At 64.7% G+C, this 27,423-nt stretch overlaps 6 protein-coding genes across 6 annotated transcripts in view; 3 read left to right on the forward strand and 3 right to left on the reverse strand.

Annotated features, from left to right (window-relative positions):
• Window positions 1–967: 967 nt before the first annotated feature.
• On the forward strand, window positions 968–1,570 carry EMIHUDRAFT_442795 (hypothetical protein; the record flags this gene model as incomplete). Its single annotated transcript, XM_005781515.1, has 2 exons — window positions 968–1,035; window positions 1,104–1,570. Coding segments are annotated over 2 exons (298 nt in total), but the record flags the coding sequence as incomplete, so codon positions are not given.
• Window positions 1,571–1,866: 296 nt separating this feature from the next.
• Window positions 1,867–6,871, reverse strand: EMIHUDRAFT_456824 (hypothetical protein; the record flags this gene model as incomplete). Its single annotated transcript, XM_005781516.1, has 10 exons — window positions 1,867–2,038; window positions 2,191–2,326; window positions 2,624–2,903; window positions 3,109–3,226; window positions 3,527–3,723; window positions 3,856–4,614; window positions 4,756–5,004; window positions 5,076–6,027; window positions 6,189–6,361; window positions 6,497–6,871. 10 exons carry the CDS (start codon window positions 6,869–6,871, stop codon window positions 1,867–1,869), a joined length of 3,411 nt encoding a protein of 1,136 aa, XP_005781573.1.
• Window positions 6,872–7,673: 802 nt separating this feature from the next.
• On the reverse strand, window positions 7,674–8,947 carry EMIHUDRAFT_234082 (hypothetical protein; the record flags this gene model as incomplete). Its single annotated transcript, XM_005781517.1, has 5 exons — window positions 7,674–7,703; window positions 7,736–7,813; window positions 8,014–8,412; window positions 8,536–8,673; window positions 8,789–8,947. The coding sequence occupies 5 exons, from the start codon at window positions 8,945–8,947 to the stop codon at window positions 7,674–7,676; spliced, it is 804 nt and encodes a 267-aa protein (XP_005781574.1).
• Window positions 8,948–15,906: 6,959 nt separating this feature from the next.
• EMIHUDRAFT_113833 (hypothetical protein) lies at window positions 15,907–18,831 on the reverse strand (the record flags this gene model as incomplete). The annotated part of the gene is made up of 9 exons (XM_005781518.1): window positions 15,907–16,100; window positions 16,148–16,277; window positions 16,438–16,532; window positions 16,766–17,149; window positions 17,188–17,409; window positions 17,749–17,791; window positions 18,077–18,373; window positions 18,444–18,502; window positions 18,660–18,831. The coding sequence occupies 9 exons, from the start codon at window positions 18,829–18,831 to the stop codon at window positions 15,907–15,909; spliced, it is 1,596 nt and encodes a 531-aa protein (XP_005781575.1).
• A 2,547-nt stretch (window positions 18,832–21,378) lies between these two features.
• Window positions 21,379–23,378, forward strand: EMIHUDRAFT_442798 (hypothetical protein). The gene is made up of 6 exons (XM_005781519.1): window positions 21,379–21,429; window positions 21,583–21,887; window positions 22,337–22,495; window positions 22,565–22,628; window positions 22,770–22,870; window positions 22,972–23,378. The coding sequence occupies exons 2-6, from the start codon at window positions 21,597–21,599 to the stop codon at window positions 23,149–23,151; spliced, it is 795 nt and encodes a 264-aa protein (XP_005781576.1). The 5' UTR covers window positions 21,379–21,429; window positions 21,583–21,596; the 3' UTR covers window positions 23,152–23,378.
• A 360-nt stretch (window positions 23,379–23,738) lies between these two features.
• Window positions 23,739–27,423, forward strand: part of EMIHUDRAFT_234090 (hypothetical protein) — a gene marked incomplete at both ends in the record, with an annotated part of 4,447 nt that continues 762 nt past the window's right edge. Inside the window, 10 exons of the mRNA XM_005781520.1 lie at window positions 23,739–23,843; window positions 23,969–24,074; window positions 24,222–24,717; window positions 25,021–25,079; window positions 25,308–25,482; window positions 25,584–25,683; window positions 26,118–26,240; window positions 26,476–26,564; window positions 26,634–26,963; window positions 27,036–27,122. Of these exons, the coding sequence (XP_005781577.1) occupies window positions 23,739–23,843; window positions 23,969–24,074; window positions 24,222–24,717; window positions 25,021–25,079; window positions 25,308–25,482; window positions 25,584–25,683; window positions 26,118–26,240; window positions 26,476–26,564; window positions 26,634–26,963; window positions 27,036–27,122 (1,670 nt within the window). The remainder of the gene's footprint in view (window positions 23,844–23,968; window positions 24,075–24,221; window positions 24,718–25,020; window positions 25,080–25,307; window positions 25,483–25,583; window positions 25,684–26,117; window positions 26,241–26,475; window positions 26,565–26,633; window positions 26,964–27,035; window positions 27,123–27,423) is intronic.

The following is a 27,423-nucleotide window of genomic DNA, read 5'->3' on the forward strand; positions in this document are numbered from 1 at the left end:
GCCGCTTTCCCCAACCCCCCCTGCCCCTCCTCCGCCCTTTCAGGACTACGCCGCCGCCGCCACCCTCAAGAAGGAGCTCGAGGCCATCCTTGCAGACGGAGCCAAGGGCGCCGCCTCCGCCTCCACCTCCGCCTCGGCTGGCGGCGGCACCGCCCTGCCCGGCCCTCCCGAGGCCGGGCCTCCGCCTCCACCTCCGCCTCGGCTGGCGGCGGCACCGCCCTGCCCGGCCCTGCCGAGGCCGGGCCTCCGCCGCCAAAGGACCCGCACTCGCTCGAGTCCCTCGCTGAGTGCGCCCCTCCCCGCCCCTGGACACCTCCTTGGCACCTCCTGGGCACCTCCTAGACACCTCCTAGCCTCGACACTTCCCCCTCCCGCCCCTAGTACGCCTAGAGAGGCCCCCTGGACACCGGCCCTCGACACTCCTAGGGGCACCCCCTGGGCACCTCCTTGGCACCCCCTGGGCACCGGCCCTCGACACTCCTAGGGGCACCCCCTGGACACCTCCTTGGCACCCCCTCGGCACCGGCCCTCGACACTCCGCCGGCCGGAGTAGGTCGGTCGTCAACTTCGCGGACCTCACCGCGCCAAAGGGCGGCGCGGCGGCACCGGCGCCGCCACCAGCACCGAAGGTGGCCATGGGGGCGCTCAAGGCGATGGCGTCCGCTCCGACGGCGGCGGCGTTGCGCTCGATGGGCAGAGACCGCTCTCAGCCGCGCGCCACGCTGAGCAGCTCGCTGCAATGACTCGGCTTCGGACTCGACTGTCCTAGGCGGAGACCTCTCGCAGCTGAGCGCCGACTTCGGGGCGATGGGCGGCTCGCCCGGCCGCGGGAGCGCGAGGTGCATCCCCACGCCCCTCGTCACGCCGCAGCAGGCTGTGCCGACCTCGTGCGAGGCAAGGGGTGCACGTGGCGCGGGCTCACCGCTGCCGCGTCCGGAGTAGGCTGTCATGCAGCAGCGCGCTGCCCAGCAGCAGCGCGCCATGTGGCAGCAGCAGCAAGCGGCGATGCAGCAGCAAATGGCGATGCAGCAGCAGGCGCTGTGACGCAGCGGCGAGGAGGGGTTTCCCCCCAGTCTCCTCAGTGGCGACCTTCCCGTCCGTAGGTGCTCATGCAGCAGCAAGTCTTGCAGCAGCAGCAGCAGATGGCGGGGGCCATGGGCATGGCGCCTGTCATGCCGCAGCAGCAGCAGCAGCAGGCCGAGGACGCCAACCGCTTTTCGGACAATCTGCTGTGACCGGTGGCAGGCGGGCGGCGGCGTGGACGGGGCGGTGGGATGTGACGCTGCGTGCAGAGCCGCTGAATGCCATTTGGGGTGTGGGTGCGGTCGGGTAGCAATGTGAGGCGCAGGAGCAGCTCTGTGGTATGGGTATTCCCGGGGAGGCGGTCTCTTGCGGCAGGGCGCTGGGGGCTCTGGGGGTTGCACACCGAGATGTGTTTATGGGGTAGAGCCGGGCGTGTGCAGTCGGTGCGTGCGTGCGCACACATGGTGTGCGCGATGTGCATGTCATGCGTGTCGCGCGGCAGTCGGGCAACTCCTCTCGGAGCGCCGTATATACGTCTGAGATTTTTCTTGTTCTCGGCTCTAAATTTATTTTTTATTCCCTCACACACGCGAGAACAAAAAATCACTAATCAGAAGAGCGGTCCACTGCTCCTCGGTCTCGCGCCAGAGTGCAGAGAGAAAGGATAAACGATATAAAAGGATTTCTTTCGTACCCAAATATAGATTATCTAGTACCTTTTCATACTAATCAAAAGACGGCGCCGCCGCGGCCCAGGTGGAGGGGTCTACAGTACGAGGCGAGGCGCTTGGGAGCTTGCAGCCGCCTCGCCGCCTCTGGAAAGTCAAGCCAAGCCAAGCCAGGCTACCCGTGTGCCACGTACGCCTCTGGCTCCGCGTGGGCAGTGCCGCCGTACACAAAGAGCGTGGGCGGCGCGCCGTCGCACGCCGTGCGGAGGAGGGACGAGTAGGAGAGAGGCGACGCCGCGTGCAGCTCGTCGGGCGGAGGCAAGTCGGTGACCACGAGCAGCGTGTGCCTACAGTGCGGCTCCGAGGAGGTGCGGAGAAGAGGGGTCCACGCGCAGCAGGACGAGGGCGAGCTGCGGTCTGCCGCGTCATCCGGCGCCGGATCACCGAGTTGAGGTGGCTCATCGCCTAACAACTCAATTCACCTCATTCGGCGTGTGACGCATTAGATGGCAAAGCGGAGAGGCGGATCATCGCCGTCTGCGAGTCGATCCCGTCGGCGTACTGCATCAGCGCTGTCTTGCGCTCCACGCTCGAGAACTCGGCGCCGACCGCCCCCGCCGCCTCGGAAGGGTCGCCTCCGGAGCGGCGCTCGCTGATCTCCGCGGCGGCTGCGGCCGCCGCCGCCACCGCCGCCGCCGCCGCCGCCGCCGCCGCCGTGCCCGCCATCGGGGGGCGGCAGAGGAAAGCTGGCGCGCCGTACGAGGCGCGAGGGTGGCCCGCCGCCTCGCCGCCGTCGCCGTCGGCCGCCGCAACGGAGGGGAGGCCCTCCATCGACGCGGAGAGGCAGGCGAGCTGGGGGCCTGTTCGCAGCGGGAGGCGTGTGGAGAGAGGCGAGCCGCCATGCACGCTGGCGGGGCGGGCGAGCCGAGCACCGCGGAAGCGCGCGTGCGCACGCACGGCGGCGCCCGCTCGCTTCCACGGGCTCGGCGCGGCGGCCGGGGAAGCTGCCGTGGCGGGGTCGGAGAGGACAGGTCCGGAGGAGCCCCGGTAGAGCGGGCTCGCGACTGGCACCCCGACGGGCGTCGCGCTTGCTTGCTCCTCGATGGAGATGGACGCCTCCATGGAGGGCTCCTTGGAGGCGGGCGGCGAGCGGCGCAGCGAGGAGTGGGCGTCGCCTCCGCCCTCCTGCAGGTTGACCAGCTCGCGGACCACCTGTCGGAAGAGCGGCGTCGGAAGAGCAGCATCGGAAGAGCAGCATCGGGACTGTGGAGCACCGGACTGCTCAACGACAACTCTCATCGCTCGAGCGGCACCTCGACGCGCGAGGCTAACCCCAACCCCAACCCCAACCCTAACCCTAACCCCAACCCTAACCTCGACGTGCGAGGCTAACCCCAACCCTAACCCCAACCCTCACCTCGACGTGCGAGGCCGGGATGCGGAGTAGCTTGAGGAAGCGGCGCAGCCGCAGCTCGGTCGTGCTCGCGTCGGGGTGGTCCACGTCGAGGCCGAGGTCTCCGTCGCCCGGCAGGTGCCTACAAGGCGGTCCGAGGAGTGTCGCGGACACGCCCCAGGCCGACGTCTCCCCCGCCGGGGAAGTGCCTGGGGTCCTCCTCGCCCTTGCGCGCGCGAGCCACGCCGAAGAGGTTCTCGCGCGTCTCCTGTGAAAAGGCTCTCGGACGGTCCCGAGAGGGCTCGAGCAGAGGAGAAGCTTCCCGCGCGTCTCCTGCGCTGGCATGAAGACGCGCAGCCTGCAGCACGAGATATGAGTGAGATATGGGTGAGATGTGGGTGAGATATGGGGAGATGGCGTGAAGACGCGCAGCCTGCAGCACGAGAGCGCCTCGTGCCGCTGCAGCAGATGCGCGATCAGCAGCGGCAGAGCGCCCGACTGGTCGACCCACCACACGTCGATCGTGGACCGGACCGAGAGCGGGTGCGAGGGCATGTACCCTCGGTCCCACGGCAAATCGCCCTCGTGCGTGCACAGCAGCAGCGCCGCCTTGCCGAACCCGATCGCGCGCTCGAGAGACTCGAGCAACTCGGTCGCGTCCTGCGACTCCTCCCGCTCGTCGCCGCTGCCACCCTCCTCCGCCTCGCCGCCCTCCTCCGCCTCGCCGCCCACCTCGCCTCCCCCCTTGCCGCCGCCTCCCGCCGCCTCCACGGGGGGCGAGAGGCCGAGCCGCTGGTCGAGGCTCCGCCACGCTGACAGCTCCGCCAGCTCGCCGGACCCGTCCGACGAGAGCGACGGCTTGGAGGACGGCAGCTCGGGGCCGGTGCGGCGGAACCGCCAGCCGACCAGCAGCGTGTTTGGACGGAGCGCGCCGACGCCGACCGCGTTGAAGAGCACGCCGGCAGCGAGGCCGAAGAAGGGGCTCACTGCGGCGTCGGTGAAGGCGTTGACGCGGGCTCGCTCCGCGAGCCGGAGCAGGCGGTGCTTGGCGGCGACGAAGAGCTCGCGCTCAGAGCACAGCTCCGAGCCGCTCGTGACGACGGTGGCGCAGATGGTGACGCCGCGCCCCTCCTTGAGGTGGTGCGCCAGCGCGAGCACCTCGCCCGCCTCCGCGTCGAGCCTCGCCTCCTCCCGCGTCGGAGGCCGCTGGCCGAGCGCGCGCCGGTCGTGAGCAGACTCGTCCTCCTCCGCCGCAGTGTCGGCAGAGAGGGAGGCGGGCGAGTACGACGTGCCGATCGTGGAGGGGGAGGGGAGGAGGCAGAGCAGCTGCGGCCGCCACGACTGTGGCGCCTCCCTCGCGCCGTCGGCGTCCTGCAGCGCCACGTCCTCCCCGATGGCGTGCAAGGCCTGCAGCGCGATCGTGTAGAAGAGGCCGGTGGTGGCGGCGCCGGCACCGAGCTCGTCGTCGCCGGAGGCCGTCGAGATGACGAAGCCAAGGAGGACGACCGCCATCAGCATGAGCGGCGCCAGCTTGAAGGACAGCATGTAAAACGTGACCACGCAGAGCGCGGCGCCCGCGCCGGCGGCCGGCGCGAGCGGGAACGCCTTTGGGTTTGGGAATCGCGGCCTCCACCCGGGGGCGCGCAGCGAGGCGAGCAGGCAGCAGCAGACGTCCATCGTGAGGTACATCTGCAGGAAGAGCATCGCCGCGATAAGGGCGACCATCTCGAGCCCGCCAAGCCACGCGAAGGGGACGGCGAGCAGGAGCGTGAAGGCGGTGGCGCGCTGAGGCTCCGAGTGGCGACCCGACAGCAGGTGCAGCCCGAGCGACTCGGCGCCTGGCACGTGGCCGCTCGCGGCGATGGTGCGGAGGATGGTCGGAGCGACGTCGAGGCAGGAGACGCACGAGCCGATCCCGACCTACTCTCGGAGGATCTCGGGTAATCTCGGGCAATCTCGTCGAGGCAGGAGACGCACGAGCCGATCCCGACCACGACTGTGCCGCCCAGCCCGACGTACTTGGACGGGAAGGCGTGCAGCAGGAAGTCGGTCTCGGAGAGCTCGCCGCGAGGGGCGGAGGCGGCGATGGCGACGACGATGAGGGAGAGGCCGATGCCAGTGAAGAGCACGGCGCCGAGCATGGCGCGCGGGACGGAGACGTACGGAGTCCGCAGCTCGGCCGCCTTGTTGACGGACTGGAAGAGCCCGGCGAAGCACGGGTAGATGAAGGTGAAAAGGTAAGAGAGCTCAGTGTACCCCATCGCGTCCTCGCCGCGGGGCGGCAGGAGGTTGGACTGGAGGGAGGAGAGCGAGAAGGTGCGCAGTGCGCCGGCGAGGGTGGAAGCGAGGGTGAGGAGGAGCACGACGATGACCACCACCCCGATGACGTGGACGGCGTGTGAGTTGAAGCCGCGCAGCAGCGCTAGCAGCACCAGCGCCGCCGAACCGAGCAAGCCCTCGTCGTAGTACTGAGACTCCGTGACCACGTCCGGGCCCCACGCCTCCGCCTCAAGGCCCGCGTCGACCGCCTCCACAGCGCCGCAGATCTCGACGGTCGCTAGAGCAGACATGCCCAGGTAGTACAGCAGCGAGGTGGCGGTGCCCCAAGTCGTGCCGAGGTTGGCGACGAGCAGCTGGTACGCGCCCGAGTGGAGTCCGTTGGTGGCGACGGCGGAGCAGGCGAGAGAGTTGAGCACCTGGACGGCGGTGCAGGTCGCGATGACGGCGAGGGTGACGAGGAGGCCCGAGGAGATGACGAGGCCTCCGAACTTGAGGAAGATGATGACGCCCCACATGGTCTCGCAGGTGGTCATGAAGGCGTCGAAGGTGGAGAGGCCTCGCTTCGACATCCCGAAAGAGGAGCGCGCCAGGATGAGAGGAGCCGAGGGCGGGCCTGCCCGGATGGGCGCTCGACCCGAGCCGAAGGAGGCCTTGGTGCCCGACCTAACAGCAGATTGAGATCGATGGCATGAGGTCACATTCTCGTGCAGCCGAGGCATTGCTGCTCGGCCTGCTCTTGTGTGTGTGTGTGTGTACAGCTACGACTCACTCACCTGCTCTTTCCCCCGACGAAGAGGGCGCGAGCGGGGGAGCGGCCGCCGTACCTCCCGTCCCACCCCTTCTCCGCCCCGCGGGAGGACGAGTCGCTCTCGTACGAGCCGTACCGCTGCACGCGCGACGAGCGCCGCGTGACCGCTACCGCTCCCCGCTCTCCTCCTCCGCCGAGGGCGGCGAAGTCGCCTCCAGCAGCCCCGCCCTCCTCGTCCGCCTCCTCCTCCTCCGGCAGGTCGGTGAACCACGCCCGCCGCGGGCCCGAGGGCGGGGGGCCGGCGGGCAGAGGGCCCGAGGGCGGAGGAGGGCCGGAGGGAGGCGCGGAGGCGGGTGGAGAGGCCGACTCGCTGCCGAAGGAGACGGAGAGGTCCCTCGACGCGTCCCTCGGAGGGAGCGGCGGCGGAGAGAAGCAGCTGCCACGCGCCGACCCTCGCGCCGACGCGGCGTCCGCGGCGGCGGCGGCGATGCTTGATGTCGGAGCGGTGTGCGTCCGCTTGAGGATGGCCATCGAGTTGATTGCGGCGCCGCTCGGGCTGCGCAGCACGGGCGACTGGCTCAACGAGTCGCGCGTCCGAGCCTGTGCGGCGAGCTTGCGCGCAGACGAGTCCGCCTCGTCCCACAGGTGCTGCACCGAGCCCTTGCGCGAGACGGAGGGCGGCGTCGCTGTGTTCCAGCGCTTCGGCGCTGACGGCACGCCCTCATCCTTGAGCTGCACGAATTTATGCTTGTCTGGCATCGTCTGGCAACGTTCGGCGTGCTTGGCGTGAGGTGTGTTGGGCTGGCCCTTGACTCGTCGTCGTCAGGCGACCGTGGGCCGGCCGACGAGCAGGCGGGCAAACAGCGAGAGACAACCGGGAGCCAAAAAAGACTGTACGCTCAGCCCCCCCCTCCTGCGACCCCCCAGGCTAGATGGAGTAGTCAGATGGAGATTCTGCCCCACACAGCCCCTTACCCCTTCACCCTCGCCTCGCTGCTTGGTGTGTTTCTGAACACGTAGACGTCCACGCTGTGGGGGTTGTGTGCGGGTCCTGTGTTTGGGAGGGAGGGAGTGGGGTGCAGGTTGCTCACCCACGGCACCCCGGGCCGGTGGGCGTGCTTGCACTGTGAATGCCGTGGGGCTCCTGCCCGTGTCCCGTCCCGGGCGTGGAGATGCGAGGGTCGCCCCCCCTTGCCCCACCACTACAACCAACTGCTCTCGCGGGACTGGCGCGCTAGAGCGAAAAAAGAAAAAAAACTCGGAGGCTCGTCTTTACTTCCCTGCGCCATCATGCATCAACCATCCCCCGGCCGAGCATCCGGCCCGCTGGGAGCGCTTCTTAGCGCCCTGGCCCTGGGTGTGAGGTTGCCAACTGCACTCTCCAAGTGATCCAAGTGCGCCCGCACCACTGCAGACTGCACTGCACTGGACCTCCCGTAGTAGAATTAGTACCGCAGAGAGACATGGGGAACGGGTTGCCGATCGGCAGCTTCGTACAGTGTAGAAGCCCGACGGTAGAGTTCCCTTTCTCGTCGACGCGAGATGTGCGGTGCCCTTCCCCTCACACGAACGTCACAACGATATCTACGAACTGCGTCAGCCTCACTACTGGGCCCGATGCACAATCTTGAGGCCGTCTTGCAGCGCCGTCGTGTAGTCATTCAGCGCCGCCACCAGCTGCTCCTCGGAGGCAAGCCGCGCCTATTCACACGGCGCGAATGCTTTCCTCGCTGCATGGCCGCGCTGCAGGCGAGGGCGATGCGCGCGTTCGTCTCCACCCCGAGTGCGCTCTCGACGGTTGCCACCTTTTGGCGTGAAAAATCCGGGGTCAGGGCCGGGCTTGAGGCTCGAGATGAGTGGGTGCAGAAAGGGTGACGGCGTCGGGCTGCCTTCCGGAAGACCTCCGCCTTGAAGACCTCATCTGCCTTGTCGCGCACCTCGAGCGCCGCCGCAAAGTCGTCCTTCATTAGCACGATCGCCGCCTCGCGCGCCGTCCGCTCGGCGGTCACCTGTGCAGCCTCGGTGGCGAGTGAGACGCAGGCCGCCGCCTGATTGTGCACAGACCCGACCGTGGCCGCCTTTTGCTGCACTCTATAGACCTCGTCGCCGACCCGCTTCAGCGTCTGCGCCTCCCTCTGCAGCCGCACCACCTTCTCGACATCAAACTGCTTGACGTGCTCCGCAAAGTTGTCGACAACGTCCCGATTCGCTCGCTGCACTGCCAGCTCCCTGTCGCGCTTCTCCTCCACGAGAGTCGCCTCGATCGTCTCTACGCGCGCAACCAGAGCGTCAATCTGCGCCTGATGGCAACGGGAGGGGGAGTACAAGGGCGAGGCTAAAGCGAGTGCGTCGAGAGGAGGGGCGGGGCCGGCTTTTGCCTGCAGCGGCTCGTACGACTCGCGGAGCGACTCCTTGAACTCGACCTGAAGCTTCTCGAGCTGCGACTCGAACATGACCTGCAAAGCCTTGGAGGCCTCGATCCTGCGGCGCGTCTCCGCGGCGATCACGGTCTCCACCTTCCCCAGCTCGCGCTCCATCCTCGCCACGCGCTTCTCCTCAGCCTGTGCCCAGAGCAGTGGCGCTGAAAAGGGCGGCGGGGCAAGGGCTGGCCGTTGCGAGTGGTGATGGCAGGCGCTGCGGCCGGGCACGCCGGTCCGCAACCGGGCCCTGCCTCACCTGCTTCCGAATCTTGGTCTCCTCCTCGAGGTCGCCGTAGAAGACATTGACGCCGTCAGCAATGGCGTTGAGCCGGCCCGTTGTGCTCCCGACTCCGGTCGTGCCGGTTCGACGCGTGCCGCCCGTGACGGCCGTTAAAGCGAGGCTTCTGGTGTCCATTGGGCTGTATGGACGCGGCGTACGCGGGGGTGAAGTCCCGCCCGAGGGTGGCGGCGACGGAGGCGGCAGCGGCGGCGGGTGGGAGGGCGGGCGTTCGGAGTACAGACCCACTGTAACGAACTGGACGAGTTCACGGCGTCGTACGGCGTCGTTCCTCGCCGTAGCTGCCCAGCAGGGGCATCGCCCCGCTGCCAGCGCGTCTCCGCCAGTGTGAACGAGAAATTGCGCGCGCGACAGGTGTGTGTACTTCTTGCTTGGCCGGGTATCATTCATGCTGAAATTCTGCAAAAACCTGGCCGGCCCCTGCCCTGCCCCTACCTACCTACCTACCTACCTACCTTACTTATGGGAAACTAAAAAATAAATCACTCGATGGGTGAAGGTGGGGTACTATACCAACTAGAGTGATGGTTGGTGGTACTCTCCTGCAACCACAGTCCTTCTTGTGACATGGCAGGCCACTCTCAAGCCCTACAAGCATCAGATCTGGGGAGGGTAAATAAATAAATAAAACGGGCACGCCAAACGAGGGGTGGGAGAAGGACAGGGTCCCCACCTGCACGAGCAGGATCTTGTAAGGACGATCAGGGACACAGGGGAAGGGGAGCGGGTTGACATCGTGATTTCCGCGGAAAATTTCTTTTCTGCCGAGAAAATTCCAGCTTGAAGAGAGGGAAAACCCCTGGGTGCGCTTCTGAGCTCCCCGGCCCTGGATGTGAGGCTGCCAACTGCACTCCAAGTGCTCCAAGTGCTCCCGACGGGAGGGCCCAGACCTACCCTACCTACCCCGGGCCCCGGCATGATACCCGGCCAAGCAAGAAGTACACACACCTGCGCGCGATTTTTGATTTTTGTTCGGCGCACGAGTTCTTCTCTCGTGAGCCGGTGTGTGTGCCTGTCCGCGCCAGTCCGCGCCCTTGTCGTGCCAGCGTAAAAGAAAGAAAGAAAGAAAACAGGTAGCCCAAGGGAGGGATGGGGAGGGCGGCACGCCGCCACCACACAGGGATTTTAAGGAGAGGGGTGTGGTGCGCTAGCCGTCGCCCACCCTTGGGCGTCCGAGAGAGAGATTTTTAGCAATACCAAGTTGTGTTGGCGTCCGTCTCTTCCTATCCACCGCTGTTTATACTCGTTTATTCACGAGGCGACCCCAGGGAACCTGGGCTGTAGGTTTCCTAGGGGCGTGCTGTGAATAAACACTTGGGTCCGGAGTTGTGCGTTTATGTGAATAAACAGCGAAGAAGACACCTGCTTCCTATCTCTCTTCGCGGGGCCTCGATTCTCGCTTCAACCTTCGTGCTACCGTCGGTACTCGCGGTCGCCCTCTCGTCGTGCTCTCTCCCTTGTCGCACGTGCTGTGAGCGTCGCTATTTCAAGAATTCTTGTCGTCGTCCCCCCCCCAGGGTCGCCGGTTAGAGAGCCCGTACGTACGTATCGCTGTGGCCTGGCGTCGACCCGGGCTTATATGCCCTCTACACCGCCGCCCATTCGCATCGAGGACGCAGCAGCGTACCAGAGCGTCACCACCGAGCAGACGACAGGCGGTCATGTGTGGGCCGCTGCGGAGGCTCGCCTCTCTCCGCGCGGTGCCTGGCCAGCATGATCTGTCCTCGGACAAGTCCTGACACATCGGGTAGGTTCTTCTCGACTTTTTCCGCGCGGCGCCCGGCCTGGTGGCGGGCCGCTGCGTGCTCGAGCTGGGCGCCGGGACGGGCTATCTCGGCATGCACCTCGCGCGCGACCTGTCGCCCTCGAGGATTGTCCTGACCGAGATGGAGCAGGGGAACGCGCTCGGCTGGCTGACGAGGAACGTGGAGGCCAACCGGCGGGCGGGGGTGCCTCACTGCCGCTGCCCAGGCGGCTGCTGTCCTCTTGTTGCTATCATGATCTGTGCTCGTTAGGTGCCGCTCCCGCGCCTCGAGACGGCGGCGCTCGACTGGCGCTGGGTGGAGGAGGAGGAGCTGGGCGCAGAGGCGGAGGGCAGCGCGAGCGGCAAGGCGGACGGCGGGCGAGAGGGAGGTGGCTGTGAGGCGGCGGCGCGAGGGCCGTTCGTCGCCATCTTGAGCGAGGCGTGGGAGCTGGTCGTCGGCAGCGATTTGGTCTACAACGAGGCTGGAATGGCGATGCTGCCGCGGCTGCTGGGGCGGCTGCTGTGCTCGCGTGGGGGAGCGCGAGGAGTAAGCATGTACTACGCGCACACGCTCAACCGCTACGAGTTTTACGACCGCGACTTCTTCGCCGCGCTCGAAGCACAGGGCCTGAGCTATGTGCAGGCTTGGCCGCAGCCCGAGGGCGACGGGGGCGGCCTAGGGGCAGAGGGTGCTTTCTCGGGAGAGCTCTTCCCGGAGCAGCGCATTGTCGTGCTGCGTATCTCGCGGGCGCCGGTGGATAGATGAGAACGCGATAGCAGGGTACGTCGGCACTTACACGTGTGCCACCCGGTCTACTCTCGAGAGTGCTCTGGGGGGAGGCGGGGCCCCCCGGAGGCACCGTGCGCCGCGCCGCAGTGCGCGGATAGAGGGTGCGGTGCGTACCAAAATCCACCAGTGTGGGATTTCGCGCAAAAGCTTGACTCTGAAAAGCTCGCTATGTACCTTTCTGAGCGCTGTGGTCGCCGCAGACTGGCTCCAACTTGACGGCAGCATGGAGACGTGATGCCTTCATCGTTCATGCTGCCGTCTCAAGTCGAAATCGACACATGCAGCTCGATGTGGTTTGCCCGAAAAGGTACATAGCGGCGTTTTGGGCGACAACAGCGCTGCGACCGCGAAGTGGCGGTGGACATGCTCCCACGGTGCCGACGCGGCGCCGGAGTGGCCGGCGCTGCTCACCACGACCACGACGGCTACTCTGATGCTCCGGGCCGACCCGTCCTAACCACGCTGAGAAAAATTCTGAAACGGCGTGCAGCAGAGTTACCGACGAGTCGGTCCGCGTGACTCCTCGTGTCCCGTACCGTTCTCACACATCCACAAACTCACTTTGGCCTCACTGAAGCGATGCCTGAATCCTTAATCCTCGGATTTTAGATTAGGACGCACCGCACCCTCTAGCGCGGAAACGGGGCCCCGGCTCCACTAGTCTCCACTAGCACCGACTTCCGATCAAGTACGGTTAACTAGAGGGCAGATTTGGAAAGATCTCGAGGAGTACATACAGATAGACCCTCCAGCCATAAGAAAACTCTAACGTGATCGGTCGTACTGACCGCCGACAGATATCACTCCAGACAGCAGACAGGCCGACGTCTGCACGCGGCCGGCCGGGCGAGAGGCTTGACACGATCCGACCCTGCGACCCTGATGCTGCTGCTCTAGCTATCAGACATGCACTGCCGACTGCTGCCACAATGTGCGACCTGTGCTGGCCCACTTGGCGGCCTTCCCGGTCAGTGGTGAGGTGCAGTTCAGAGCTGTCGATGGCGCGATGCCGCACTGGTCCCACATTGGTGACACGATACCACCAAGTTTGCCGGTCCAAGAGAGAGGCACCGGCGCTGTCCTGAGAAGGTGCGTGGTCCCTCTTGACTGCCCATGCGCGCGAGGCTGTGTAGGCATAGCCTTGAGAGTGCCAGCAGCCGATCCGAGGCAGTTTGCGTGACGCGCATTGCGTCAGAAGCGTGCACGCGCTGAAGGATGGCCAAACTACACGAAAGATACGCGGAAGCCTTAGCGAAAAGAAAAGCCAACGCCGAGATCGAGAGACGCAAGGCCGAGCTCAAACAACGTCCCACGAAGAGCTTCTTTCGAAAGCTCCAGCCGGGGCACGCGTCGAGAACCATCTCCTCCCTACACCGCACACCCGACTGGGACAAGCCAGATGAGAAAAACGGGGTCACGACGGACCCGGATGAAATATGCGACGAACTAGCGAGATACTATCAATGGCTGTTTGGACCAAAACAAACCATAAAACAAAAACGAGACATCTTACTGACTAAACTAGAGGAAGGACAGCGCTTCTCGGACGCCGATGCCAAAGATATGGGCAAACCATTCAACAAGCACGAGGTCCGAGACGCGATCAATCTCATGAAAGAAGGGAAATCACCAGGCCCCGACCGTCTCTCACCAACCTTCTACAAGATGTTCCAGAGGATCCTCATACCTCACCTAGTCGACCTCTTCAACGAGGCTGCGAAGACCGGACACCTCCCCGAGTAAGAGGACTCAAAGACATGAAGATCACAGGAAGGGCACTCGTTGCCAATTTTAAAATCTTCTCTCGTCCCAGATACTGGGCGTTCACGATGGACCCCCCTGGGTGGTTCAACGAACAGCTCATCACTGACGTAAACCACCTCATGTGGGACAAGCACCCTGCGCTTGACCCGGAAGAGGAAGGATCGTACGAAGACCTAGACAGAGCCCCGTGGATTAAGAACCCACACGCCCCGAGGAGACTAGAGTGGAGCGCTGGCGGGGGCACCCCCCCCAAACACGAGCTCATAGGCCTAGGAGTCGCCCTCTGCGACTGGGAACAACACGTCAAGGCCATACGAATAAAAGCACTCCTCAGGTACCTTGATGCAAGCAGGGGCCAGTACAAAACTCTCCTCGACTTGTGGCTCGCTAGAGCGGAAATAGGCAGATCCTCAGTACTAACCTCCTGCAAAGCTCATGACCTCACCAAGTGCCTCGACCCGGGGGAACAACGGAGGGACACCCCCTCCAAGCTGCCGACCTTCTGGGTCAAAGCCATAGAAGACATGAGAGAGCTCCGACTCAAATATCTAGGGTCTGACAACCCGCTCGAGGCACGCTCCACGCCGATATTTAACAACCCTACCCTTCACCTCCCCCCCTCCATAACAAAATTCCACAACCTATTCAATACAGCCCAATTACTCACAGTCACTAACTACTTCACACCAGACGACACCGCGTACTTCGCCACCTCCATCGACCCATACATTAATTGCCGCTACCCCAGATCGACAGACGAACAGATAATCGTCCCGCTGAGAGGAGGCCACTGGCATACCACAGATCGAGCGAAGGTGCACTTCGCCTGGCACGAGCTAGGAATAATTCTCAACAAAAGGGGGCTCAACCCCGCGCACAGGAAGGCCAACCTCCTAAGAAGGGAAATCTGGCACGGCTACGACCGAAGCCTGCAAATGCTACAAAGACCGCCAGTAGCGGCCAAGCTCAGAATCTTTTCCACTAATGTCAAGCTAGAGCTCAAAGTCAAAATATTGAACCTACGAGACGGCCCAATAGTCACAAACAAAGGCACTCAGCCTCGACAAACAACAACGGGCCCATCCCCATCACCAAAAGAAAAATTTGAACCAATACGAGTATACGCCTACCTGGACAGAGACGACACAGTAGAAAACAACCACAAGTACTTGGTGCGAACCCTCAAAAAGAAAGCTGGTCAATGGTACGAGGAATACTGGCTAGCAGAACAAGACGCCAAAGGAATGGTCCACCCAGGAACGAAAATAACTAAGGACGAATTCCTAAGACACAACCCACTACCAGCCCTACAGTGGGCGCAAGGCTACAAAGAGAGCGAGGAGGTGGCCTGGCCACACCCGGAGACATACACATTCGACGGGATCGACAAACCACTCGATCAGATAAGCGTCGGCGACATCACAAAGTATCTGAGCAGAAAGGGCATGACCCAACCCAGGATCCTCAGAAACTGGGAGAAGGACTTCCTACGGAACCCAGGGTGGATAAGAGAGGGAGGAAAAGACTCCAGGGCACGAGTGCAGCGACCCGACCGACCGCACGACAGCTCGTCAAGATTCCGCCTCAGAGTGGAGACAAGCAACAAAATAGTCTACCCTCAAGAATGGATTAACGCTGCGAGAGCGATACACAGCACTCTCGTCCCGCCTACAATTACCGACAACTATAGTAGACATATTCTCAACAGGAGGCTGGTCCTCCGGAAACAGCTCAAGGCGTACGGACTAGACACCACAACACACACGAGGTGCAGGCTCTGTAACAGAACCTCTGAAACGATGAGACACCTCGACGTGTGCCCGGTCGTCCGGGCGGTCTTTGCACAAGGAGAGTCACTGAGCATACCTCCGCCGAGACTACTCACCATCATCGGAACCTCGGCGGACACGCCTGAGGTCCACAACGCACTTCACCTACACATGTGGAACCAAATAATAGTCTCCTTCTACGAAGAAGAAAAAATCAAACCCGAACAAACCTGGAAGGCGGTCTTGAACCTATTAGTGAGAAACATGCAAGCGTACTCGGGGGAGGCCAGAACTAGGCTCCGACGAATAAGACGCAAGAGCGACCGAGTCAGCGATTCGACCATGAAAGAAATAAGCGACAAAGTAGAACCCATGGGGACGATTGATTACTACGGCAGACTACGACTGAGCAGGCGAGTGAATGAAGAACTAAGGAGAGTGGGACTCGACCACCTCACCACAGAAGAGGCGACGACTCACGCACGAGAGATCAAGTTTGTCAAGGCCTCACAAGCTAGCTCAACAAACACCTAAAGACTTAAAGGCATCACACTACAAGGAACGCGGCTGAGCTGACTCCCTGTAGGGGGCGCCTCGGTGAACCAGGGACTAGGATCTCGCGCAGACGACACAGGGCGTGCTGCGCCCCGCGCGATCCCTGGCGCAGAGGAGGCTGAGCTGCCGAACTTAGGATGCCTGCAAAGGCTGGCGAAAGCCAGCGAGACACGCCCACAACTCATATCCACTACAACAAGCCATTATGCCCCAATAGGCCCCACCACCCCACCCCTAGGCAATGTAGCGCACATGTCTATTCCGGAGAGGACGGGGGGGGGGGGGGGGGGGTAGAAGCTCGCACCCACAGCGCGCACTCGCCGACGTAGCGAAGCAGCGAGCAGGGCAGCGGCGAGGCGCCGGGCGAGTCGAGCCCGAACGCCGGCGTGTTGCCTAGTCACAAGCCTCCCGCTCGCTCGTCGCAGCCCTCCCCATGGGAGCAGCGCCCGTCCTCTCAGCGCGTGCCGTGCAACCATCCGAGCAGCGACACGGCGGCGGCAAAGCCCGGGCGAGAAGCGGAGATCGGCGGCGTTGGCGCCCCCTCGGCGCCGTGGGTTGGCGCCGGGCAGTGCAGCGGCCGCTGCGCCATCATGTAGAGGTTGAAGAGCAGCCTGGGGACGGGGATGCCTTGCGCTTCGTTGAAGTCGCCTGTTGGCGGCTCGCGTCGCGTGAACGGCGTGTGGTCACGGCTGGACGATGCGCCACGCCCGCGCGCAACTCGCCCGTGAAAGTTGGCTTGGCGCTGTTTGGCGTGCGGCCGGCGTAGCGCTTCGAGGCGCAAGCCGGCGAGAAGAGGATCGAGTTTGCCTTCCGGAAGACGGGCACCTGCCCACGGCTGCAGACGTGAGGGGCGGCTCCATCGAGTGTTGGACCGCGTCTGAGCGGGCCACACGTTTGGGAAGAGCAAGATGGAGCCGGTGGCGCCCGCGGCGAGGTACTCGCGGTACGCGCGGACGAAGTACGGCATGCTGTCCTATCGCCGCACAGTTCGCCCATCACGCTGTGGAGTCGCGCGCTGCGGGAGAATGCGGCAAGCGCTGTCCTCGGTGCGGCGCGGGGGCGTGCAGTAGATTGGGCAGCCTGTTCACGGGCGAGAGGCGTGAAGAGACGGCCTCCACGCGATGGCATGCACGAGCTCCGGACGCTATATGTGTGTATATCCTGCGATCGGCATCAGCAGGTTCGGCACGCGGTCGCTCACCGGCACCTTCTCGCCGAGGACCTGTTGAAGGGCGCGTATGATGAGCAAGCACGGCCTTCCCCCCACACGCCTTCCCGCCCTAGCACCTTGCAGTGCCTTCCCGCCCTAGCACCGTGCAGTGCGGGAGATAGCAGAGACAGATAGAGCCGAGGTGGGGCCGAGGTGGGGCCGAGACGGCGCGCCTCGTAGTGCAGGTCCGTCGTGTCGTCGCCGCCGATCGTCTTGTAGCCCGTCGCGAAGATGACCGAGTCGGCGCGCACCTCGCTGCCGTCGCGCAGCACCAGGCCCGACGCAGAGAAAGAGGAAACGGCGTTGACGCTCGCGTCGACGAGCGAAATGGTGCCGCGCCGGATGCCCTCGATGAAGCCGCAGTAGTCGTAGCAGCGGCGCGTGCACTGGACCGGCTGGCTCGCGGGCGGCAGCGTGTGCGCCTCTCTCTTGCGGAAGAAGCAGAGCCGGACCCACTGGCGCAGCAGCCACTCCAGCCGGCGAGAGCCTACGGAGGCGGTCTCTCGGCGGTCGAGGAGGAAGGACCGCGCCCTCCCGCGAGGCGGCCACTCGAGGCGCGCGCGCCGTCGAACATCGTGTACAGGTCGTTGCGCAGCTCGTAGGCGAGCCTCCAGAAGGCCCAGGCGAGGCGGCCCTTTGGCATCGGCGCGCTGGCCTGCTCGATGATGTACGGCATTGTGCGGCGCAGGACGGTGACCGAGGCGGCGACGGGCGCGATGGCGGGGGCGATCTGGATCGTCGATGCGCCTTGAGAATGGGGGGGGGGGGGGAGGTGTCTCGGCCGCAGCTGCCAAAAAAGGGGGGGGGGCTGTGTGTCTGCCGTTCCCGTGGGGAGGTCAACGATGTCATCTGACTCCTCATCGCGCCGAGGGGCTCCGAGCCGGAACCCGCTAAGATTCGATGAGGTCTCGTCACTCCTGGGCCCTTTTGCCACCCCCCCCCCCCCCCCAACCCACGCCTCGCCTGTTCTCTCGCGGCGGTTGGGCGGGGAGACGATGGAGGATGGTCGGTCCCCTCTCTCGCTCCCTGCCTCGGCTATACTAGGGGGAGTTCCAGGATACACCAGGAGGGAAAGAGCAGGCGCACCGCATCCGATGATGGCGACGTGCTGGCCGCGGAAGCGCTCGACCTGGTGGCGGGGGAAGCGGCGGTGAGGGCAGCAGCGGTGAGGGCAGTGGCGAGGGGACTAGCAGCAGCGGCGGTGAGGGCAGCGGCGGCGAGGGCAGCGGTGGCGAGGGCAGCGGCGGCGAAGGCAGCGGCGGTGAGGGAGCGGCGGTGAGGGCAGCGGCGGTGAGGGAAGCGGCGTGAGGGAAGCGGCGGTGAGGGAAGCGGCGGTGAGGGAAGCGGCGGGCGGGAGGGTAGAAGGGGAGCTACAGAAGCCGGCCTGCGGGCCGAGGTGCATCGAGTGCTGCACGTCTCCGGCAAAGAGGTCGCGATTTGGGATGGCGGGGAGGTGCGGCCACTTGCAGGAGATGGAGTAGATGGCCGGCATCAGGAAGCGGCACCGCAGGGTGGTGGTGCCGGAAGCGTCCGACAGCGCCCACCAGCTGCCATCAAACTTTGCTGACGCGACGCTGACGCCCCACAGGAACTTGTGCTCGCCGATCTGCTCCTTTGCGACGCGCTTGAAGTACGACATGATTTCGTCGCGCTTCCCATACTGCGAGGACGTCTCGGGCGTCGGCAGGAAGGATGGGTAGTAGGTCGGCACCTAGACATGCACGTCAAGCATGCCGCTTTCCGAGACCGATTCCGGCGTTGGAAGGACGGGACAAGCGCACCTCGGTGTCGGTCCCGGCGTTTGGGAAGGCGTGATCGCGCCACGTGCCGCCGACAGCGCCTGCGAGGCGTGCCGAAATGTGGCGGAGGCAGGCGCAGCTACGCCACTCGCCGCATGCACTGGCAGGGCCGTGCTGCCGCACTCGGAGCGCTGCAGGCGGCGGCTTGCGTGGGCGCTGGACGGCTGTGCTGCATCTAAGCACTCAGGCCTTGCCCACCTTCGTCCACGACGAGGAACGACTCGATGCCCTCCTTCTTGAGGTAGGCGGCGGCGGTGAGACCGGACAGGCCCGCGCCAATGATCACGATGTCGACGCTGAGAGGTGGGTCGGCGGCGGCGGCGGCGGGAGGCGGCGGCGGCGGCGGCGGCGGCGGCGAGACCAACGACATGAATATGCTGTGAGAGGATGCAGAATTCCAAAATTGATCCGCGCCGGCGGTCCCGGGTCCGGGGGGGTCGGGGGGGGTTCCTTTGTTCGTTCGTGTGCGAGACCTCGAGAGAGTCGATGCCCGCACGTAGCGGGCAAGCCGGACAAACAAAGAATCCAAGACGCCAAGACCCCAGGAATTGCGACAACATACCTAAAACCAGGAATTGCGACTCGGCCGCACCCCCACCCCCACCCCGCTGTGATTCTGTGTGAGCTCTGTCTCTTGTGTCTTGATTTGCCACCACAGACCCAGGTGTAGATTCTTTTTGCTTGGGCGGACCTGATGCCGGGGTAGGTAGGGTAGGTCTGGGCCCTCTCGTCGCACGTCGGGTTTTTCCCTCTTCCACGCTGGCTGGAATTTTCACAGCAGAAAAAGAATTTTTCGCGGAAATCACGATGTCAACCCTCCCCAAATGGGTGATCTGATGCTTGTAGGGCTTGAGAGTGGCCTGCCATGTCACAGGAAGGACTGACTGTGGTTGCAGGAGAGTACCACCAACCATCACTCTAGTTGGTATAGTACCCCACCTTCCCAAGCTGCAGAAACGAGCTTTTAGTGGCTAAAGCATAGGCACTGAGATTATGGTGCGCGCGGAGCGCGCTGGTGCTACTCGGACATACGCGCGGAGCGCGCTCTAGCTAGACACACGCGCGGAGCGCGCCGGCTAGATACCGCGGAGCAAGAGCAAATCAACACAACCGTTCGAATGCTGACGCCGCAAGTCGCTGCCGCCGGTTGCCAAGGTGCGCCTGGATTGCTCAGCAGCACAAGCATCCACGGAGCCAGCGAGCGCCGAGCGACATTGAATTGACTGAGCCGGACCGGGACATGTCGGCGGGCAAACTTGCAAAATGGTTCCGATAGCCGAGGTAGCTCCGGCGGACGTGAGAGCACGGCCTGACGATCAAGCACGAGAGCGACGAACGGAAGGCGCAGATAACTGGCGATGAACTCACTGCTGATACCTGCTGGAGCTGCGGAAGATGCAGTAGTGCTGCCGCAGACAGGAGCGCGCCGCTGGGTAGGCGCGGAGCGCTGCCACTTGAGACTGGGCCTGTGGGTGGGCCGAGTGGTTCCTAGCGTGTGAGTCAAACTCTACATGTAAATAGAGATCGCATCTAGCCCTCCACAACCCTCAAAATTTTCTTCGGGGCGCGCTCCGCGCGCGGCGCTCCGCGCCTCACTCCTTGAGCGTCATAGGCGCTGGCCCGCACATGTTCTGCAGCTTGGCCACCTTCACCCATCATATGATTTCTTTTTAGTTTCCCATAAGTAAGGTAGGTAGGTAGGTAGGTAGGTAGGTAGGTAGGGGCAGGGCAGGGGCCGGCCAGGTTTTTGCAGAATTTCAGCATCAGGTCCGCACAAGCAAAAAGAATCTACACCTGACAGACCTAGGAATCCTAGTCCGGTAATTCGGGGGACGCACGCGCTGATGCCCGTGACCTGCGCCGCCGCCTCCCCTCCGTCGATTTGCAGCGACGCCGTCCTCTTCGACACGGTCAACTCGTACTACGCTGGGATCGCGCGCATGGCGCTCGAGGAGCGCGGCGTGCGCTTCACGTCTCAGTACGTCTCGAACAAGGCTGTGCACTGTGCTACCCAACGCGGCCAAAGGATATCCACCTCGAGAACCTCGAGAGGCTGTGAACATCAACAACGCTGCTCGCAACATGCGTGTCGCGCACTCATTCATGACCGGTCTCAATGCCCCACCCCCCTGCGCGCGGGCCTTCTAAGCCCGCGGGTAGTCCCCCCCCATCCCCAGGGCCTCCAGGGCTCGCACCTCAACCTCTCACAGGCCATAAATAAATAAATAAATAAAACAGACATCCCAAGCTAGGGCTGGGTCGAGGACAGACACGTCCCCACCTTTGCAGGATTTTGCAAAAGCGAGGGGGGAGGGCGCATCGCGGCGCGGAGAGGGCTGGGCACGGGCACAGGGGGTCTCTCTCGCATAGGATACGCACTCGGCGGCACGAGGGCAGGGCTGGCGTCCTATTTGTGCTCCCCTCCGTATCCCTCGCTCTTGGGCACTATTCATCTGACCACTCATCAGAGGGGCTTCTAGGCGATCGGCCGCGCTCCGGGGCAGGGCTGGGTAGGATGGGCTCGGGCCACTCGCCCGTGCGGGTGTATCCCCGCATGAGCCGGATGGAGGCCTCGACTGTCCCTCGCGGCAGGCTCTCGAGCAGCTCGAGCAGCTCTCCCGCCGCCACCGCCGCGTCGTACTGCTCCTTCAGGCCGAGCGCGCCGCAGACCCTGCGGACCGCCTCCTGCTGCACCTCGTCCGGTAGATCGGTGTCATAGCCGGAGGAGTCGGCGGAGGACGCCCGCTTGGCGGGCGGCGAGTCCGGTGAGGGAGAGCGCGACTGGCGCGAGGGCCCGCCGCCGCGCGCCGACAGCGCGTTCTTGTCGACGAGCCGGGGTCCAGCATTGGCGCGGCCAGCGCACAGCGCCATAGGAGGTATTTTCTTCTCAATAACAAGGCTGTGAACGTCTCGGCCCCCCTCTGCTCGTCTCAGCGCCGCTCGGGCATCGCAGCGCGCCGAACACAAGGTCGCGCGCGCCCGCCGCACAAACACTCGCACCCACCTCTCCTCGCCGCGCCCCGCCACCACGCTCCGGCCACGCGGCGCACATGCATCGCCGTCTCACACCTTGAGCGAGCCGGCGGCAGCCGCTCCCGCCGACACGCCGATCGTGCCAAAGGATCACAGGAGAGGATGGCGCGGGGCAGCTCAGCGGGGTACGACAGGCACATCACCATCTTCTCGCCCGAGGGGCGCCTCTACCAGGTCGAGTACGCCTTCAAGGCGATCAAGACCTCGGGCCTCACCTCCGTCGGAGTGCGGGGCGCCGACTCGTGTGTCGTCCTCACGCAGCGCAAGGTGCCGGACAAGCTGTACGATCCCGAGTCGGTGACCAACATGTACGCGATCACGCCCAACATCGGGCTCGTCATGACGGGCATCGTGCCCGACGCGCGCGCCTCCGTCAAGAAATTGCGCGAGGAGGTGACGCCCAGAGCCGCTGCTACGCCTCACAACACAGACTGCTCGTCTCTCCGCCAAACACGCCACAGTCTCACTGCGCGATCTCTCTCTCTTTTCCTGCGAGGAGCGAATCTGAGGGCCAGTGGGCCGCGCGAGGGCCCCGGGGCGCCGACCAAAGCGGTTGCCCGACACGGCGCCGCGCAAGTGCACACACTCTGGCGCCGCCCGCGCAAGGGCCCCCGAGGGGAAAGAGTGGCCTCGCGGGAGTTGCCTTTGGGTCCAAGGGGCCGTGGACGGTCGTGGAGGGCTCGCGCGGCCGGAACTCGCCTCACACGCTTGCGCGCGCCCCGCTCTTGCTTGCACCGCACCGCGGCCGTCCCACGCCCGCGCCCTCGCCCCTGCCCCCGCCCCCCTCCGACCCTTCCTCCGGCCCTGCCCCCTCCGACCCTCCCCTGCCCCTCCGACCGCAGGCGGCAAAGTTCAAGTTCAACAACGGGTACGACATCCCGGTCTCGTACCTCGCAAAGCGAGCCGCCGACACCGCGCAGGTCTACACGCAGCACGCAAACATGCGCCCGCTCGGCATTGCGATGATCATCATCGGCATCGACGTCGAGGGCGAGAAGAAGGCGGCGGCGCGAGCTGCTCCGGCAAGACCGCCCGAGCCGTCTCCCAGCCTTCTCGTCGCCGCCCCACAGGTGCCGCAGCTCTTCCGGTGTGACCCTGCCGGCTACTACGTCGGCTACAAGGCCACGTCCGCAGGCCTGCGGAGATGGGGGGGAGACATGGAGGAGATGTGGGGGGGGATGTAGTGCAGCACGTCCGCAGGCGAGACTGCGGAGGCGGAGCGGGAGGCGAGCCAACTCCGAGCCGTCTCCGAGCCGTCTTTTCCCCGCCCTGCAGGTGCGAAGGAGCAGGAGGCAAACAACTTTCTGGAGAAGCGCTTCAAGCCGCCCGCCGGCTCCAACGTGGCCGTCGACCCGAAGCTCAGCCACGACGATACGGTGCAGCTCGGCCCGCGGCGTGTCCTGGACGCGTCCAGGACACTTCTGAGGCGCGAGGACATGTCCGCGACACACGTCCGTGGCCCGCCCGCCTCCTCCAGGTGCAGCTCGCGCTCGCCTGCCTGCAGAACGTGCTCGGCGCCGACCTCAAGGCGAACGACATCGAGGCGTGCGTCGTGCGGCACGACAACCTCGCCTTCACCCGGCTGTCAGCGGACGAGCTGGAGACGCAGCTGACAGCGCTCGCCGAGCGGGACGACGACATCGCAGGGCGCGACTGAGGGAGGGGCGGAGGCGGCGGCGGGCGGGGGGGCGGCGGCGGAGGGGGCAGGTGGGGGCGGGCGCACGAGGCGCGCTGGTAGTCTGGCGAGAGCGCAGGGCGCGGGCGAGGCGTTTTGCTCTCTGGGGTCGGACGCGACCTTCTCACATCTTTCATTCGCCTCACACACCGCTCGTTTACTGTGTATTTCGTGTATGTATCGAGCGAGAGACGAAAGTCCGGTCAAAAGACGTGTCCAACGATCGCCGCCACGATCCCCTCGCGATTCGAGGCGACACACACGCGAGTCACGCACAGCTCACAGGACGTGGGCCCCGTCCGTCCGTGCGTGCGTCCATACCTTCCGCGAGTGTGCCCCGTCATCCCACGTCCGGACGTGTTACACTGAAGGGTGCGAGCATGTTCACAGCTCGCTTGGTGTGTTGATAGGGATACGGTTGGTCTTTGCGACCGCGGCCGCCGCGGCGCAAACTCTCTGCAAAGCCTCTACCCAGGGAACGAAGCCATCCATTGGGCGGCCGTCCCCGTCAAAAACGGCCCCGATCCGCGATCGATTTGCCCACTCCCCCCGGGGCCGTGGCAAGGCACATGCTGCTTCTCGGCCTCGTTGCTAGCTCCACGGTTGAAGGGGACAAGAATGTCTCAGAGAAATCGCGCCTGGTGCTAACGGCTTGCTGCACGGCCATCGGCCAGGTGCAAACGAGACACGCGCACTCACACTGGCGGACACTTCCCATCTTGCATGCATCGGCCTAGTCAGTGCCGTGAGCGCCCATGTGCGCCCATCTAGATACTGACACGTCACGACCTATCCGCAGTGCCCCAACCCGCTCGAGGCCGACGTGACTCAGCTCCGGACCCAAGTGGCAGAGATCAAATCCTTTGGAGGCAGCACCCATTCAATCGATGGGCAGTTTGGCGGAAGTCAAGCAGCGCCATCCATAGTGGATTGCACGCCGGGCCCCCAGATGGAGTCCGCAAAGGTTGTTCTGTCTACTCTGTCCCACGTCAACTTGTTAACACTCAGGGGAAAAGACGTCTCTGGGGCGGATCTGAGCGATGCGATGAAAGGCATCGTCTCGGTCGAGAGTCTCAAGCTGGATTTCATCTCCTTCAAGGACGGCGATGCCGACGTCACGTTTGAGGCGCTTACGACAGTCAACATGCTCATGTACACGCCGCAGAGCAACTCATTGCCCACGACGATGGAAAATCCAACACAAAAAGGCCTGACCTCGCTCAGCGCCCCCAAGCTGACGCATGTCACCACCAATCTGTATGTGACAAACGTCGCATCGCTTACGTCAATCAGCTTCCCGAGCCTCCAGTTCGTGGCTGGTTTCAGGTTCCAGAATCTAGATGCCCTGACGGAGCTCGACCTGAGCAGCCTCGTCGTTGTTGGCAATGGCATGGCAAACAACGAGATGGGGCCCGAGTTCGACGATCTGCCTGTGCTGCAGCCCTCCGGCCTCAAGCTCAGCACAAACTGGATCATCGTGCGTAACTACCTCGGTTTCAGAAGCGTGCCGAACATAGACTGCACCAACAACGCGGGCCTGAACGCAATGTTCGACGCGTGCAAGAGCAGCACCCCCCCAGCAACCTGGAACTCTTGCCGGCCCGGCACCAAGTCAAGCGCGCAAAACCCCCCCAGCGGCTGCTCCTAGCCAAAATTTTGCGCGTTGCGGGGCTAAGTACTCTGGGCCCTCTTGACTCGTCTATCCCCACGCACTGGGAGCAACACACGCACACGCACAACTAGCGCCGCCGCCGCGCCACGCACCGGCCGGCTAGAACTCTACCTCCGGCGCGTGACAATGCCTGCGCTGTAGATCGATGTCATTGCCCCATGTTACGACTGTAAGACAAGCAACGCTTGCTGCCCGGCGCTGCACCTAAAAATCGAGCCTTTTCGAAAGATAGCTGAAGGTCGGAAATTTCTTTTCCTTCGCGAGAGCTGCCCGCACTCAGCCATCGGCCGCGCATCGCCGCCGTGGCGCGCACACGCCTTCTCCCCCACACCGCGGCCGCGCGTTCTCGTGGCGGCTCCGCGCCAGCACCGCGCCACGCCGGCTCCTGTCCAGAGACGAGAGCCGTCGGCGCGATCGCGCGCAGACGCTTTCCCGCCATCTCACAATCACTGCCCTCTCGCCGCAGCCATGTCTTCGTCCGCCTCGCGGCTCATGCGCGAGGAGCGCGACGTGCAGAACCAGACCGTCCCCACCATCTTTGCCCAGCCTGAGGAGACGGACATCCACCACTGGCGCGTCCCAAACCCCGGGACACTCTCTGCGCCGTCTCCTGCGCCCGCATCCGCACCCCAAAAGGCCTCGTGTTGCGGTCCGCGGCCGGTCCCGACCCCGGCGCCAACCCCGTCCCCCTCTCCCGTCTCCGCCCCGGTCACACCTCTTGCCCTACTCTGACTGCGCGCAGGCGAGCGATGATCGTCGGTCCTCCCGGCACGCCGTACTGCCTTGGTCTGTTCCACTTCGACATGCGGTTCCCGCAGGACTACCCCAACTCGGCCCCGAAGGTGCACATCACCACCACCTCGGGCGGGTCCGTCCGCTTCAACCCGAACCTGTACGCCACCGGAAAGGCGCGCCGGCCCGAGCTCCGCTGCGCCCGCTCGCTGCGCCCGCTCCCGCTGCGCCCGCTCCTGCCGCCAGAGCAGCTCACGCCGCTCCGCCGCCGCTCGCCCTGCGCCGACCGGCGCTCCTCCCGCCCTCAAACGCGCGCCCTCCGCCTCCGGCGCTGCTCGCTGCCCGAACTCCCTCGCCCTCCTTCCCCCACGCCAGGTTTGCCTTTCCATCCTCGGCACCTGGCGCGCAGAAAACTCGGGCGAGGATGTAGTCGGCGGCGCAGTATGCCCGAGAGGCAGCCGAGGTATGACCGGAGCGTACCCGACACGTAGGCGAGATGTGGTCGGCGGTGCAGTCGGTCTCTTCGGTGCTCATGAGCATACAGTCTCTGCTGCACGACGCGCCGTACCACAACGAGCCCTCCTTTGAAAAGGACGACGGATCGGGAGACCCGCAGCGGTACAACCACAAGATCCTGCACGAGACCCTCCGCGTGGGCGTGTGCGAGGTGTGCGGGCGAGATGCGGCCGAGATGCAGCCAGGCGCTCCAAACGTCGTCCGCATGCTAGCACTCGGGCTGCACTCTGGTACCTCGGCTGCACCTCGGCTGCGTATCGGCTCCACCGCAGCTGCGCCTCGACTGCGAGTCGGCTGCGTATCTGCTGTGCCTCGGCAGGCGACAGAGGAGACACGCGCGAGGCCTGAAACAGTTGACCGTTGACCATTGACCACGACTCGATCAGGTGATGGAGGAGACGCTCGAGACTCGGACCATCTCCGCCAACGGCGTGTGCCCCGCCTTTGCACACACGAGGCGGCAGCTGTTCAACATGTGCCGCTCGGGCGGCTCCTGCTCGGAGTGTGCGGTGGCGGGCTCTTCACAGCGGGTGCGTGTGGGCAGGTACCACGAGCGGTACTTGTCCGAGTGCGAGCGGCTCTCTGACGAAGCGAGCGCAAAGGACGGCGCGCGGCTTGAAGAGGGCGCCCCCTCGATCTCGACACACCGTCCCCTTCTTTACACGCCGCTGTCCTTACCGCCAGGCGCGGCCTTCAAGATGATGCCCTTCGAGTGCTCCTCCAACGGGATGTCCGGCACCTTTGGATGGGCAAAGATCAAGGCGCGACTGCTGAAGCTGCACGAGTCGCTGCGCGCCGAGATCGAGACGTGGCGCCGCCAGGGCGCCGAGCAGACGCGGCTGCTTCGCGCGTCGCACGACGCCTCCGTCAACTCGTGCGTGCGCTGGTTGCTGCAGGAGGAGGAGCCGACCGCCGAGTCACAGCCCCGGCCACACTCGCGGTGTAGGTGCGTGCACTACTTGCTGCAGCAGGAGGAGCGCATCAAGCGCGAGATCCCAGAGGGCGCCTCAATCGGCGCCGACCCGGACAACGCGTGCGGCAACACTAATGAAGATTAATTAACACTAATTAACACTCATTAGGCGCCGACCCGGCCAACGCATGCGTGTGGACGGCGACCCTCTTCGGCCCTCCCGACTCGCCCTGGGACGGAGGCATGTTCACCGTCGAGATGGTCTTCCCGCCGGACTTCCCCGACGCGCCGCCCGCGGTCCGCTTCACCACGCCCCTCTTCCACCCCCAAATCAACGGCCAGGGCGTGCCTTACCTGCGCTGCCTCGTCATGTGGACGTACGCGGAGCCAAAGGAGCGAGCCCCCCCCCCCCCCCCCCGCG

The sequence above is a fragment of the Emiliania huxleyi genome, assembly GCF_000372725.1.
Source record: "Emiliania huxleyi CCMP1516 chromosome Unknown EMIHUscaffold_200, whole genome shotgun sequence".
Lineage (NCBI taxonomy): Eukaryota > Haptophyta > Isochrysidales > Noelaerhabdaceae > Emiliania > Emiliania huxleyi.